The following is a 15,319-nucleotide window of genomic DNA, read 5'->3' as shown; positions in this document are numbered from 1 at the left end:
TTTCTTTACCCATTTATTCGTCGGTGGATATTTGAGTTGCTTTCACTGCTTGGCTGTTGTGAATAGTGCTTCTGTGAACGTGGATGTGCAGCTATCTCTTCGATACCCTGCTTTCGGTCCTTTTGGCATGTATATCCCCAGTGAGATTGCTGGCTCGTGTGGTGGCTCCATTTTTATTTGTTTTGAGGAACCTCTATCCTGTTTTCCATAGCAGTTGCTGCACCATTTTACAGTCTCACCAAGCCTTCCAATTTCACAACATCTTCACCAGCACTTGTTATTTCCTGTTTGTTTGTTTGTTTTACTTGTCATCCTGATGAGTTTGAGGTGAGACCTTAGTGTGGTTTCGGTTTGCATTTTCTTTGATAATTAGTGATGCTGAACATCTTTTCATGTGCTTGTTGGACCTTTGTATGTCATCTTCGGAGATACATCCATTCAGGTCCTTCACTGTTTTCAAATTGGGTTATTTTGGTTTGAGTTGTAGGAGTTTTTTATATGTTCTAGATATTAACCCTTTATTTATTTGAGAGACAGTGCAAGTGGGGGTGGGGCAGAGAGACAGAATTCCAAGCAGGCTCCATGCCACCAGCACAGAACCCGACGTGAGGCTCGAACTCATGAAACCCCAGACAGTGACCCTGAGCCAAAACCAAGAGTCAGACGCTTAACTGACTGGGCCACCCAGGCGCCCCTAGATATTAACCCTTCTATCAAATATGTGATTGGTAAATATTTTCTCCCATTCAGTAGTTGCTTTTTTACTCTATTTACATCTTTTTTTTTTTCATGTTTATTTTTGAGGGAGAGAAGGAAAGAGCGTGCACACGCACGTGGGGGAGGAGAGAGAGGCAGAGAGAGAGGGGGACCGAAGTTCCTAAGCAGGCTCCATACTGTCAGCACAGAGCCCGATGCTGGGCCCAAACCCTCGAACTGCAAGATCATGACCTGAGCCGAAGTCAGACACCTAATCCACTGAGGCACCCAAGTGCCCCATTTACTCTATTGATTGTAGCCTTTCATGCACAAAAAATTTTTTTTAAGTTTGCTTTTGTCCCATTTGCCAATTTTTGTTTTTGTTCCCTGTGCTTTTGGTGGCCTAAGAAATCCTTGCTCAGTCCAATGTCCTAAAGCTTTGTATGTTTAACGTTTTGAAGGGCTGCCAGAGTCACTTCCTTCAAACTTCTACTGCAGCTGCACCGTTTTGTGTCCTCTCCAGCTAACACACAAGGGCTCCGATTTCTCCAAATCCTCATCAGCACTTGTTATTTTCCTGTTTTGTCTGTTTATGATACCAGCCGTCCTGGTGGGTGCGGGGTGATAGCACATTGTAGTTTTGATTTGCATTTCCTTAATGGCTAATGATGTTGAGCATCCTTTCATGTGCTTATAGGCCATTTGTAGATATTCTTTGGAGAAATGTCTATTCAGATTCTTGGCCTGTTTTTAACATTGGCCTGTTTTTTGTTTTTTTTTTTTTATTCAGTTGCATGAGTTTATTTATTTAAAAAACATGTATTTCTTTTTGAGAGAGAGAGTGTGAGCGGGAGAGGGGCAGAGAGAGAGGGGGAGACAGAGAATCTCAAGCAGGCTCTGCGCTTGCTGTCTGGAACCTGATGCAGGGCTTGAACTCCTGAACCGTGAGATCATGACCTGAGCCAAGATCAGGAGTTGGGTGCTTAATGGACTGAAACACCCAAGCTCCCCTTTTATTGTCTTATTGTAAGAACTGGCCAGAATGTTCAGAACCACAGTGAATGTATGTCCTGATGGTAGGCATTTTTGTCTTGGTTTTAAAATAAATGTGTTTTCAGGGTGGTGTGAAAGCCCAGAGAAGACCTCTCACCCAGCAGAGGGTGTCCAGGAAGACTTCCTGGAGGAGATGGCCTCTACACAGAGGCCTTCAGGAGGAATAGGGTCAGACAGGAGTGGAGGGTGGTTAGGGGAGAGAGGCCAGAGCCTGGTGTGTTGAGGAGGTGTGTCAGGTACACTGTGGCCGGCGGGTGGAGGTGAGTAAGGTTGAGGGAGAAGCAAGAGGAACTAGAAGGGTCATGTTGTCGTAAACCTTTTGGATCAGGGTGGGCGCCCACCAGGCATTTGGGAACCTTGGGAGTGAAGAGAGAAGGGGACTGGAGGCACCGAGTTTCTAGTTAAAGATTGTCCTGGCTGCCGTGTGGAGAAAGGAGGAGATTGGCAGGGGAGCAGAGGGGGCAGTTAAGAATGGATATAAAGAGACCGCTGGGAAGGACCCCTTAGTTATCCTTCCATATGCTCAGGCTCAAAGCTTCATCTCTGTCTGGCTCCTTGCTTCCTCTCCTGCCTCCCAAAGGATCTTCAGTAAATCCGACCGCTTCTCACCTCCTCCATCGTCGTCCTGGCATCCTGGCCTGGCTCAACTTTTCATCCATAGCCCTTCCCGCCTTCCAGTCTACCTTTTGGTTGACTTTTTTAGTTTGTTTACTCTCTGTTGCTTTCCCAGAGAATAGCGTTTCTGATGTTTGGGCTACTGACGTTTGGGACCAGATAATTCTTTGTTGAACAGGGCCATCCTGTGTATTGTTGCATGTTGAGCAGAGCAGTATCCCTGGCCTCTACCTGCTGGATGCCAGTAGCACCCCCTCCCCCAGGTACTGGCAGCTGAAGACACATCTCCAGGTGTAGGCAGGTGTCCCTAGGAGGGGAAGGGTGCAGATTCACCCCCAGTTAAGAACTGTTGTGCCAAGGGGTGCCTGGGTGGCTCAGTTGGTTGGGCGTCCGACTTTGGCTCAGGTTATGATCTCGTGCAGTTTGTGGGTTTGAGCCCTGCGTTGGGCTCTGTGCTGACAGCTCAGAGCCTGGAGCCTGCTTCCGATTCTGTGTCTCCCTCTCTCTCTGCCCCCTCCACCCTGCTCAAAAATAAATAAAACATTTTAAAAAATACTAATAAAATAAAACAAAATAAAAGTGTTTTACATTTCACAATTAAGTATAAAGTTTGCTGTGGGCTTTTCATGGGTACTCTTTCTCAGCCTAAGAATATTCTCTTTTGTTCTTAGTTGGCTTGGGGTTTTTATTCTTGAATAGAGTTGAATGTTATTAAGTACTTTTTCCGTATCTATTAAGATGATTATTCCTTTAAGTGTATTTTGATGGTAATTTTCTAATGTTAACTCAGTATTTCATTCTGCAATGAACTCAGCGTGGTGTTACTATTTGATTTTGGGGGGTAGATTACTGGATTCTATTTGCTAATATCTTCTTTCTTTTTTTACATCTGTGTTTCTGTTTGTTGCTTTTCCTTTCTCACTATTCTTGACTGGTTTGGGATATACCTAGATGTTACGCTGACCTCATAAAATGAGTTGGGGAGTATGTCTTCTTCTTCTTCTTCTTCTTTTTTTTTTTTTTTATTTTATTTATTTTGAGACAGATAGAAAGGAGGCAGCGGAGGGGGAGGGGCAGAGAGAGGGAGGGAGCGAGAGAATCCCAAGTAGGCTTCATGCTGTCAGCACAGAGCCCGACCCCGTGGATTGCAAGATCATGACCTGAGCCAAAAATCAAGAGTCAGACACTTAACCAGCTGAGCCACCAAGGCGCCCCTGGGGAGTATGTTTTCTATTCCCCAGAAGAGTTTGTGTGAGATTGAAAATATCTGCTCCTTGAATGTGTTTGATATTTAGCTGATGTTTTATGATGACAGATAAACTATTTAACCTCCAGATATGGGCTGTATATTTTACTCTGTGGAATAAGACTGCAGAAGTGGGTATTTGATTCATTACCTCTCAGCAGCTTATCATTCCTGCCCTTTTGGCTAATCTTAAGGTTACCGTATAGCTGTGAGTTACTCATTTGCCTCTGGCCTGGAGTAATAAAGTTGTTCCACAGATGAGCCAGTGTCGTGAGAACTAGGGAGCATATCTAGTTTTGTGAATGCTTTTGCCTTTTTTCCTACTGTACAGCCAGAAGGCTGTTGTTTCCTACATATAGACTAATGAAATTTCTGTTTATCTTCCAGAAGTGATAGACCTTACTCATGATAACAAAGATGACCTACAGGCTGCCATTGCTTTGAGTCTGTTGGAGTCCCCCAGCATTCAAGCTGATGGAAGAGATCTGAACAGGTTATTTATGCAATTTATCATCTTTACTCCTCACAATAATATGTAGGTCAGAGGCAGTAATAGCTGTGGATGCCACCGAGGGACAGTTCTGCCAAGCTCTTTTAATTTTTTTTTTAACGTTTTATTTATTTTTGAGACAGAGAGAGACAGAGCATGAACAGGGGAGGGTCAGCGAGAGGGAGACACAGAATCTGAAACAGGCTCCAGGCTCTGAGCTGTCAGCACAGAGCCCGATGCGGGGCTCGAACTCACGGACCGCGAGATCATGACCTGAGCCGAAGTCGGCTGCTTAACCGACTGAGCCACCCAGGCGCCCCTGCCAAGCTCTTTTAATTGTATCCAAATGAAATTTTTTTAGGAGAAAATTTAAATTCCCATTAGCTTACTTTTTGGTTTACTTTTTGACAAAGCCAAATATGGCAAAGGTCTTAGAGTAGATGTGGTCTTTGAGTAGAGGCCTGCAGGCCTTCGTAGTTTGCACTTGAGAGGGAGAGAAAACCCATCCTAGTACAAGCATCTGACAGTATGTATCCCCTTCATAGACTTGGAGGCTTCGTACACATTGAGGGTTATGTTGTTGACTCTTTGAAAATGAGTTAACGCTCAACTACCCCGTCTCAGAAGTGACCACACATATCTTTTTTGAATTAGTACTAATTTGATGATTGACTGGTATTGTTCATAAACATCTAGTTCCAGTGGAGGCCTGTCAGTTTCTGGACATGTTTATTCCCTCACACTGCTGAGTTGTTTCAGGAAAACATAGGGCCAGGTTTTGCGTGCTAGGCAATTTGAAGGCTCTTATCTCTAGCAGAGTGTCTCTCTTGCCTCTCAATGGCAAGGTCTGAGATAGGTCACTGTTGCTGAAATCTGAATCTTTTGATACGGCAGCCATAAATAGTCTTGAGTGTCAGCTCGGTTCCATCATGGACCTTATTGGTAATAATCTCTGTTACGGAAGGATTAGCATCCATGTCTAAACCTTACTTTTCATTTAGATTACAATGTTATAGCTACTATATAGCCCAGTGATTACCCAGGAAATAGTGTATCTGGCATTTCGAATTATCTATGAAAGATGACCATGATTCTCCATATAATACATTGTTCTTTAACTTTTTCCTTTTTTGTTGTGTGGTATGTTGGTACACTGTAGGATGCGTGAGGCAGCCTCTGCAGAAACTAAACGCTCAAAGAGAAAACGCTGTGAAGTCTGGGGAGAAAATCCCAATCCCAACAACTGGAGGAGAGTTGATGGTTGGCCAGTTGGACTGAAGAATGTTGGCAATACATGTTGGTTTAGTGCTGTTATTCAGGTATGATGTGTTTAAGAAACAACTGTGTCTTCTGGAAACAACTTTGTCATTTATCGAGTTGAAATGTGAGAAACCCAGCTTAGAGAAATGGAAGCAGAGGTATAAGACTGGTGTTTTCCCACGTGGCATTATTGTGTTTTGCTCTCCTCTGTTTGGGTCTAGATGCTCTGGTGTCTAAATTAGGCAATGCTAAAAACAAAATATCCTGTGGTTGCAAATTCGTTTGTAAATATGTCGAATAGGTGGTTTGGATCAGCATTTTGACTGAAAAACGTATTACAGCAGAGTTAATAAGGAGACAGCAGTTGGGACACAGATACCCAGGCAGGAAAAGATGGCGGCCTGGAAAAGGGAAGCAGTATAAGCCGTGGAAGGAGAGAAAGGCTTTCTAGAGTTATGCAGGAGATCAGATCTACAGGTGCTGGGGGAGAGGTTGGATAGAGGGGATATGCAGGAGACCGCTGAGAAAGACTCCAGGGTTTCTAGCTTGAGAAACTAGGTGGATGATGGGATGGTTAGATGCCGGAAGAGGAATATTTGGGTGTGTGTGAAGAGGGGGATCTCAGTTCGGTTCTACACATGCCGAGTTTAAGGTGCGACACGGAGATGCATATAAACCGGTACTGACTTGAATCTGCTGTTCAGGAAAAAGATGTGGGCTACACATGCCACTGTAGGAGTCAGTGGCTTATACACACGGTGATAGAGCCCACGGAGTTGACGAATTCTCCCCTCGAGAGTGTTGCCTCTCTGGAAGTACCTCCCAGGCATCTTAATAGGGCCACAGTGTGGCACCTGATCCTGCCCCTCCAGTCTTCCCCTTTGTGATACTTGACCTCTCCCCAGCGGCTCAGCCAAAAACGGAGGCCTCTCTTTCCACACGTAGGATCCAGATTCTTGCAGCTTACTCTGTGCCTGGCCCTGTGTTAGCACTGGGGAAACAGCAGTGAATAAAGGAAAGTCGTTAACAAAGAGTTTACTTTGAAAAAAGCAGGATGGGCAGTAAATTATACATATCAAGTGGTGAGAAGTGCCATAAAGACGAGTGAGGGTAAGAGGAGCTGGGCAGGGAAGGAGGCCTCTCTGGAAAGGAGGGCATTTGAGCAGAGACCTGAAGGAGGTGAGGGGATGCGCCCTATACTTACATAAAGGGCACGGTAGGCAGAGGGAACAGCAAGTGAAAAGACCCAGGTTTAGGAGTTTGTTTAATGTGTTGAGAAATAGAAAGAAGGCAGAACTGAGTGCTCATGGGCAGGGAACAGACAGTGATGATATCAGAAGGGTAGTGGAGGTGAGGCGGGGGTGCTCAGCATCACGATGAGGACTTAGGAAAGTGCAAAAGTATTGGAAGGTTTAGAGCAGTGAAGTGAGCTGATCTGCTTCCATTTCACGAAGATGGCAGGCATCTGTGTTGAGGGTAGCATGTAGGAAGGAATGTGGACTTCGGGACCTCAGTCAGTCCTTTCAGAGAGGAGGGGGGAGAGGCTGAGGACCCTGCCTGCCCTCCCACCCTCCTCAGCCTTCTCGCCTGTGGGCATATTGAAAGGCGTAGAGGGGGCTCTCCGCTGTCAGCACGGAGCCCACTCTGGATCCTCCCTCTCTCCCTCCCTCTCCCGCTCCCCTGCCCACGCTGTCCCTTTCTCTCTCAGAAAATGAATAAACATTAAAAAAAAAAAAAAATTAAAAAAAAAAAAAAGGCACAGAGAGGATCACAAAGTAAGGTTTCTGAGAAAGCCCGAGAAGACAGGATCTAGAGCCTGGAGGGAGGGATCAGCCCCGAGTAGGAAAAGGGCAGGGGAGTAATAAGGGAGAGGAGAAGGAAGAAAGGCACATTGCAGATTACAGCTGAAGTGGCTTCAGATCATCATCTCTGTGAGGTAAGCAGCCCTCTTCTGAGTCCCTGGAGAAGGGATGGCGGCGGGTTAAAGGGGCGGTTGCCGTGGACAGTGGAGGCCAGTCGGCATCAGAACATAGTAGTAGGATTTCTGCGAATGTGAAGGTCTGCTTGAGGGTGTTGACCTTACATGCGTACTGACGTCAGGATGGCCTGTTTTATTGGGACTTTCTCTTAGCAGCGCTCTGAGACTCTTAGGTGGAAACTGAACATTATTTAGGTTGGGGGCTTTGCTGGGTTTGATGCCAAGGGCAGTTTGGGGATTTAATGCGGGATGGTTAAAGACCATGGAATCAGAGCTGGAGACAGGAAGGGACTGGTGGTCAGGCAGAACAGAAGGGAGTCCGTTGGCTTGGGTCTTTGACAAAGTCAAAGAACAGATGTCCTCTGGGTAATTGGATCAGTAACGCTGGAAGACAGGTTGCGGTTCAAGAGCGGGCTTTTCCGAATTTGTGATCTGAGAATTGGCCGCTTCTCCGGAATTGATACATCCTGCGTGTGACCTCAGACGTGGTCGTAGAGATGGAATGGAGGAATGTGTCCCTAGACATAAGATGCTCACAAAGCCAAGGGGTCCCGGGCTGAATGGGTGTGCTTGTGTTCCCTCAGCAGATGTTAGTTGAACACCCACTGTATATGTAGCCCTCTTCTAGGCCCTTGAGATAAAAGAATGAGTAAAACCGAGAAGTCCCTGGACTGCCTGGTCTGTAAACAATGTGCCATATTGTCTTATATATATTTAACCTTATTATCAACCATTTCATACTCTGTTTTTCTGGAACTTCGACCTCCACAGAACATAGCTCTGAGATTTCTCCGTGTTAATCTTGTAGCTCTTAGGCATTCAGTTCCACTGCCGTGTCTTAGTCCACGTTCCAGAAACATTTTCTCTACAATATTAATGACTACATAATAGCGTATTGTGCACATGTGCTATAGCTTATTTAATCTATCTCTGTCGTTAGCCATCATGTTGTTTCTGGTTTTCCCCTAAAAGGATTCATTTGGTCAGCTAGATTTTTACACGGAGCCATCATCATTTCCTCAAGCATAGAAGTAGAAATAACAGGTGACAGTCATACGTGCTTCTGAGGTAAAAGAAGTATCTTTTTGCTGCAGTTATTTTGAAAGAAAGGCTAGGAATCTCTTTCTTTATTTCAGTCTCTCTTCCAACTGCCTGAATTTCGAAGACTCGTTCTCAGCTATAGCCTGCCACAGAATGTACTTGAAAACTGTCCAAGTCACACGGTGAGTTGGTGTGGAGAAATCCTCACTCTTGCTTAGTCCCTTGCGTCCCAAAGGCTTTGAAATTTTGGCTAAAGCTGACAGCTGTGATGTTTTTTGGCTTGTGCTAGTATTTGTTTTCATTTCCATATGGCCTTTTGCCTTCCTTGTGACACGAAACAAGGGTCTGCAAAAACGTAAAGTTAAGTAAAAATAAAATTAGAAAAGCGGATCCAAGAAAGCGGTCGGTCATCCTGGTAGCCTTGACTTTTCTGCTTCTGAGCGGAAGGTTCAGAAACACTCGTTCTGTGTGAGGGATCCCTCACTGCTCATTGGCAGCTGGGGCCGAGTGATGCAGAATGGGTGACCTGGTGCCAGAGGCCTGGATCCTTCTAGAAGAGCCTGTGGTGGGTTCTCGCCAAACGACATGGCCTTCTGCCGGTGATCTAACCCTTCCCAGGATTTCACCTCGGGGATGCATTTTCCTAACAGGAGGGAGGGCAGCAGCTTAGGAAAGTAAACATTTTTGCCTTTCTGACAGTATTCCCTTTCAGGCTTCCACATAGATAGTCTTCAGTGTAAGGCAATCCCCACACGGACCTTATAGAGTATGGGTCACATAGTTTGAGTCCCCACTGCTCTAGATCTAGGTAAATATGAATTAGGGAGGGATCAGTGACAACGCTTCTCTTTCATATGTTATAATTTTCCAAGTGAAGGGTTGTAAGAGCACACGTTGCTGTCTCCTCTACAGGAAAAGAGAAATATCGTGTTTATGCAAGAGCTTCAGTACTTGTTTGCTCTGATGATGGGATCAAATCGCAAATTTGTAGACCCTTCCGCAGCCCTGGATCTCTTAAAGGGAGCATTCCGATCACCTGAGGAACAGCAGGTGCGAGAAGCCTGTGATTCTCGTGTTTTCCCTCAAACCCTGTGATGTTTGAAGTCCTGCCTTGTGGATACTACTCTGATGTTGCCCCAGTTCAGCCATGTAGTCAGCCCTGAACATGACTAAGGACCAGAAGTGCCCCGGGTCCAAGTACACAGGGGCTGTTGGAGGAGAGAGGAGGAGATTGGAAAATATCTCAGCGAATCATAGCAAAGGGTCACTGACAAAAGTAAAGCCCTTTGTCTGCACATTTGCCTTGGGATGGCCCCGATAGAAATCCTGTTTTTAATATCATCTAAACCTAAGTTCAGCAGCTTTTCTGAGCCATCTTTCTCTTCGAGACATTAGGACTTCCCTTTCCCGGCCTTGTGTTAAAAAACAGAGCTGTCACTATTAGAGCAGCGCCTTCTGTATAAAATTGATTTTTCCCTCTGTTTATCTAAAGGTCTTACAGTCCTACAAAATTCTCAAAACATTTCATAAAACTTTCCTTTCTCCGTTCAGATCTCATATTATTCTAGAGCACTGTAGTCCGTTCTGTGGACTTTTTTTTTTTTTTTAAGGCCTACCTGGAAGAATTTGTTTGCTGGTTGGTTACAAATAGATGTGGCCAGAAGTGGTGAACTTCCAGTTTCCTCTCTGGCCATAAGTTAGTCAGAAGCTGCCTTCTGTCTGTCTGCAGGAGCTGCCTTCCAGTGCTCCTAGCTTCATGATATCTGTCCTTGCTTGGTAAAGAAGTCCTTTCACAGCAGTGGTGTCTTACTCGTTGGTGGGATAAGGGCAGATTTTCATTTCCTGTAGTGTTGGGTCTAACTCTTCTGCAATTTGTGCCTCTCTTATAGCAAGATGTGAGTGAATTCACACACAAGCTCCTGGATTGGCTGGAGGACGCATTCCAGCTAGCTGTTAACGTTAAGTGAGTGTTGAGGATTCGTTTGTACGGCCTTCCTACTCACAGTGGTCCAGGGAGAACTGCAATATGGGGAAGCGGGGAATGGACAGGGTTTTGCTTCTCAAGTGGAAATTACTGGGCTTTGCCAAACTTCACAGGGTCACCATTCAGATACTTGTCATTTTGTGTCCTCCTTGCCTTTGGTTTTCGTCTCTGAGGATGTAGATCAGCATCTTGACCCGCAGCTTTTTACCGAAGGGCCAGAACTCTTAACTTTGTTGAAGTCACAGCCCATGTTACAAAATGTATTTAAAAGTCAGATCAATCCTACATGTGAGCGTGGTGGTAGCACATGGATACATTGAATTTAATCATTTCAGTCACTGAAACGAATTTCAGAAGTGAAATTCCGGGCAAAGACGACAAGGATCCCTTTTCGAATACAGATGCTGAGACATTTTCTAAACTGTTTTAATGCTGAGTAAAAGACCTGTACATCATAGGACAGCTTTGTACATGGAAGTTTACATAGTAACCATTTAAGATGGGCTTGTAGAAATAAACTGTTTTCCTTCATTTCTGTTGTGCCCCTGGGGAAACTTTGTGTTTATTTGCAAAACTGCTCAAGAGGGTTGATTCTTACTTCTGTCCTGTTCTGTAACTCGTATACATCTCTGTCACTTCTTATATATAATAACTGTATAAAGACACATGTATTTTTCTGCATGTGGGACGCTCCTGTTAGACTTTCAGCTCCTCACAGCCAGGGATCAGGCCCATATATTTGTTCCATGAGTGTTTAAACTGATTTAACCCGTTCCTTATTTTAGACCATATCTGGCTCTTTGGAGGTCGATGAAAATGTACTATTTTCGCTTTTGAATGATGATTAGGTTTAGTGCAGTGCTTATCTGATCCAAATGATAGAGAACTGTTTCCTTTTTTTAAAAGCAGCAATCCCAGGAACAAATCTGAAAACCCAATGGTGCAGCTATTCTACGGGACTTTCCTCACTGAAGGGGTTCGTGAAGGTAAATTCTTTCCTCTCAATGTTGATTCTAGACCTGTGACCGTATCTGTATTACTCGAAAAGGCTTTCGAGTCAGGCAGTCCCAGGTCTGAATATTGGTTCTACCTCCTTAGTGTGTGTGTAATCCTAGACAAACGGTGTGAGTGCCTGGACCCTCAGCCTCTTCATCTGTAAAATGGGCATACATAGTGTCTGTCTCAGAATTGTTAGATTAAATTGTATAATGTTTGCACAGCCTACGTCCAGTGTTAATGTCCGTCACAGTGATGCAACTCAATTTTCTCTGTGTTGTTTTTTTCAATGTAATGTTTAATCTCAAAAGGCTTTATTGAGTTAGACTGCCAAAAAATGTTTCTCTGCTATGGAGGCTTATCTAAGCTGCATGTTGGGTGTGTAATTTTAATTCTTTTTTAACTATGGAGAATTTTTAGCACACGCAGATAGAGCAGTCTAAAAACCCACATGAACTCGGCAACCATTAGCCCATGGCCAGACTTTCCCTAAGTCGTTTTTTTCTCTTACCCCTCTGATATTCTCTTCAAAACAATCCAATACCACTATTCACTCCAAAAAAGTAGCATTTCTTAATATCAAATATTTAGTCAGTGTTCAGATTTCCAAGTTGTTTTATAATTCTATATATTTGGGGGGAGGGAATGAGTGTTTATTTTTACAGTTTGTTTTAATCAGGATCGAAATGTGGATCATTTATATTTGGTTGATACATCTTTTAAGTCTCATAACAAAATCCGTACACTCTCCCCCCATCTTTTTTTTCTCCTTGAAATGTATATTTTAAGCAACCAGGTTGTTTTGGGGTACCTGGGTGGCACAGTCGGTTAAGCCTCTGACTCTTGATTTTGTCTCAGGTCATGATCTCACGGTTCGTGGGTTTGAGCCCCACATAGGGCTCTGCGCTGACATCGTGGAGCCTGCTTGAGATTCTGTCTCTCCTTCTCTCTTCCCCTCCCCTCCTTGTGTGCCCTCTCGCTCACTCTCTCTCAAGATAAATAAACTTAAAAAATTTAAGAAACCAGGTTGTTTTTGGAATTCCCCACAGTCTGAAATTTCTCCCCTTGCATACCCATGATACAGTTTAACACACTCCTCTCCACTCCTCTTTTTACAAATGGGTAGTTGGATCTAGAGTTTGACCAGATTCAGGTAAGGCTTTTTTTGGCAAGACGAATTCACAAGAGATGGGATAGTCCTTGATCAGGAGGCACGTAATGTCTGGTGGTCTTTCTTTTTGTGAAAGAAAGTTCCTGGCAGTCGTTTGTGGCCAGTACCGGGATCTGCTGGTCGTTGGCGGTGGCCGCACAGGCTTACGTGCACTTCTAACCGGTTCTCAGCAAGTTGCTGAAATAAGAAGATAACCTGTCTCTATGGTGCCAGAAAAACAGGCTTCAGATAATACCAGTGATGTCTTTAAAAGAGCAATCTGTTTCTTTGCCTAGGAAAGCCCTTTTGTAACAATGAGACCTTCGGCCAGTATCCCCTTCAGGTAAATGGTTATCGCAACTTAGACGAATGTTTGGAAGGGGCCATGGTGGAGGGGGACATTGACCTGCTTCCTTCCGATCATTCGGTGAAGTATGGACAAGAGGTAAGTTGGACATTTTTATTTGCTGTGCCAGTGACAGAGCCAGTTAAGTGGGACTGAGCTTTTTGGCAAACTGTCTTCCCATCAGATAGTAGCTAACTTTACATTTAACACATGGTGAACTAGTCTGAAGTTTCTTACGAGTTGCTATGCATTAGTGAGTCTTAGTGTTTGATAAATGAATTCTTTACCAAAAGTGTGAATTTGAGTTAATCATATAAAGGTTGTATGCTGCTTCTGATGTTTTAAGTATGATCAAGTTTCTCTTTTTCTGTTGAAGCCTACCTGTACCTGAGTAGGGAGAACCCACTGCCTCCATATTTTCGGAGGGTAAAAGTACAGTGATTAACTCCTATGGTATGCCATTTAGAATATTTTCCCTCTTATAATATTTACTGTTCTTCATAGTAAATTCTGCCTTTGCTTTTAACATTTTTCAAGTTTAATATTCGTTTATTTTTGTGGGTTGGAAAGAAGGGGGGGGAGTTAGAGGGAGAGCACTGGTAAGCAATACCTCAGGATTCCAGTTGGGTTAAGAATTAGTGAATTTGGAGCATCACTGTCAGTACCACACAGCTTGGATCATTCTCCTTTCATCACGTGTGTTGAAACGAAGCTGTGGGCTTATGTGAGTCCAACTCAGTTGCTGACTATTTTTGAATCCACATCGGGAGCCTGACATGAGCCTTGTCAAAGTGCGCTAGGCAGCCATAGGGCAGTGTGGGACCTAGGCCAGAGCTGCCGGCTCCCGGCTTTCCAAGGAAAGTCCTAACTCAGGGTCGGGAGGCACAGCATTTGTCCCACGCATGCTCGGCTGATGCGTGCTCTTACAGAAGGGAAGGGGTGTTTACCAGCTCCTTAGATCTCTGGAGACCTTTATTCCAGAATGGGAACTCGGTATAAAAGAAAATAGAAAACTCTTATCCTTACTTAGATTGACCCTGAGGTAGTCAGGCTGTCTGGATTCACCTCATGCCAACAAGGGTGCGTGGAGGGAGCTTAGCCATGTGCACCTTTGGTAAAGGGAGCATTGTAAAGCTGTTCTTGCAGACCTCTGGCAGACAGGTGAATTGAGCAGGAATGCCTTTCCTGGGTTAGTGTTTCCTCATCTGGGATCAGGAACAGTTGAGATCTTTTTTATAAGTCTGTGCTTTCTTTCCTTGAAACTCAAGGTAACATCTAGGTAGTTTGACCGGGTCCCTTATAAGACATCCGTGAATTCTTAGAATTCAGAGGTTTTTTCCAGAAACTTGAGCCCTCATAATCACGAGGCCATTTCAAGTTTCTTTTTTAGAAATAAAGGGGATTCAAATTATGTTGAATAGCTTGTAAACACTCATATTAGTGTTTTGAGCTGATTTCATGGAGATAATTGTCTCCTTAGTTTTATGTTGCTTAGGTCATAATTTCTAATTCTTTGGTTAGGCTAGCCATTTTCTTCAGGTTTTGATCCTCTTTTGAATACTGATGACTTAGTGAATCAGTTGTGTAGATTCTTGGTGCAGTTCATGCATTTAAGGGTGGTTATTTCTGAGGATGATAGTTGAGTAAAATGTTGACTGGCTGGCTTGTAAATATGGAAACTTGAGGAATGTTTAGCCATATTCTCTAAGAGGGCATGATTCTAAGTGGTCATTTTAGTATTGGGGATTAAAAAAAAAAACAAAACTCCAGGGTGAATTTGATTTGAATATAAATTCTATACCAGAAGAAGAAAGTTTAAATCTGGCTTTTGCTATTTCCTCAAATTAACTTCTTTATTTTTGCTTCTGACATAGCGTTGGTTTACAAAGCTGCCTCCAGTGTTGACCTTTGAGCTCTCAAGATTTGAGTTCAATCAGTCCCTCGGTCAGCCAGAGAAAATTCACAATAAGCTGGAATTTCCTCAGATCATTTATATGGACAGGTGAGTTCTGTGATGGGCTGTCTTCTTGATGTATTACAGAAGGAGAGGGGAGAGTTTACTAAGTGTATTGTGCATAGGAATCCCCTGGAGGTTTTGATAATATGAAAATATGGATTAATGGAATTCATTGGATCTAGGGTAGGGCCCAAGAGTTTGCATTTCTGAGAAGCTCTCGGGGTGATGCTAATGATGATTTTGATCTGGGGACCACAGTTTGAGTAGCTAGGCTTCAGGTGAAAGCCTGCTAATTCTCGGGTGAAGAACAGTGTGTGAAGTAGCCACAGTGTATTTCTTTCTAATCTGAATACCATTTGTATTCCTGGAAAAGAAAAATCCTAGACAGACTTACATTATAGGATTTTAATCTTTTTAAGGTCTGGTTTATCAGTGTATGGTTTACATGCAAAACAATCATACATTCTTAGGTGTGCAGCCAATGAGTTTTAGTAAAATAATATTGTC

General features: G+C 43.8%; 1 protein-coding gene across 19 annotated transcripts in view; it reads left to right on the top strand.

The window, feature by feature from the left end:
- USP28 (ubiquitin specific peptidase 28) overlaps positions 1-15,319 on the top strand; it is a 65,264-nt gene that overhangs the window by 26,037 nt on the left and 23,908 nt on the right. For 9 of the 19 annotated variants that reach the window (XM_042957431.1, XM_042957434.1, XM_042957430.1 and 6 more), the window contains exons 4-11: positions 3,998-4,103; positions 5,260-5,419; positions 8,475-8,561; positions 9,292-9,429; positions 10,269-10,342; positions 11,270-11,349; positions 12,806-12,954; positions 14,730-14,857. In XM_042957431.1, the coding sequence (XP_042813365.1) occupies positions 3,998-4,103; positions 5,260-5,419; positions 8,475-8,561; positions 9,292-9,429; positions 10,269-10,342; positions 11,270-11,349; positions 12,806-12,954; positions 14,730-14,857 (922 nt within the window). Of the gene's footprint in view, positions 1-3,997; positions 4,104-5,259; positions 5,420-8,474; positions 8,562-9,291; positions 9,430-10,268; positions 10,343-11,269; positions 11,350-12,805; positions 12,955-13,229; positions 13,309-14,729; positions 14,858-15,319 lie in introns of those variants that run through there. The other 10 variants (XM_042957429.1, XM_042957428.1, XM_015534601.2 and 7 more) reach the window with 7 other exon arrangements.

Source organism: Panthera tigris, chromosome D1 (assembly GCF_018350195.1).
Source record: "Panthera tigris isolate Pti1 chromosome D1, P.tigris_Pti1_mat1.1, whole genome shotgun sequence".
NCBI classification, from domain to species: Eukaryota; Metazoa; Chordata; class Mammalia; order Carnivora; family Felidae; genus Panthera; species Panthera tigris.
Note: the sequence above shows the minus strand (reverse complement) of the source record. Positions and strands in the feature narration are given on the sequence as shown.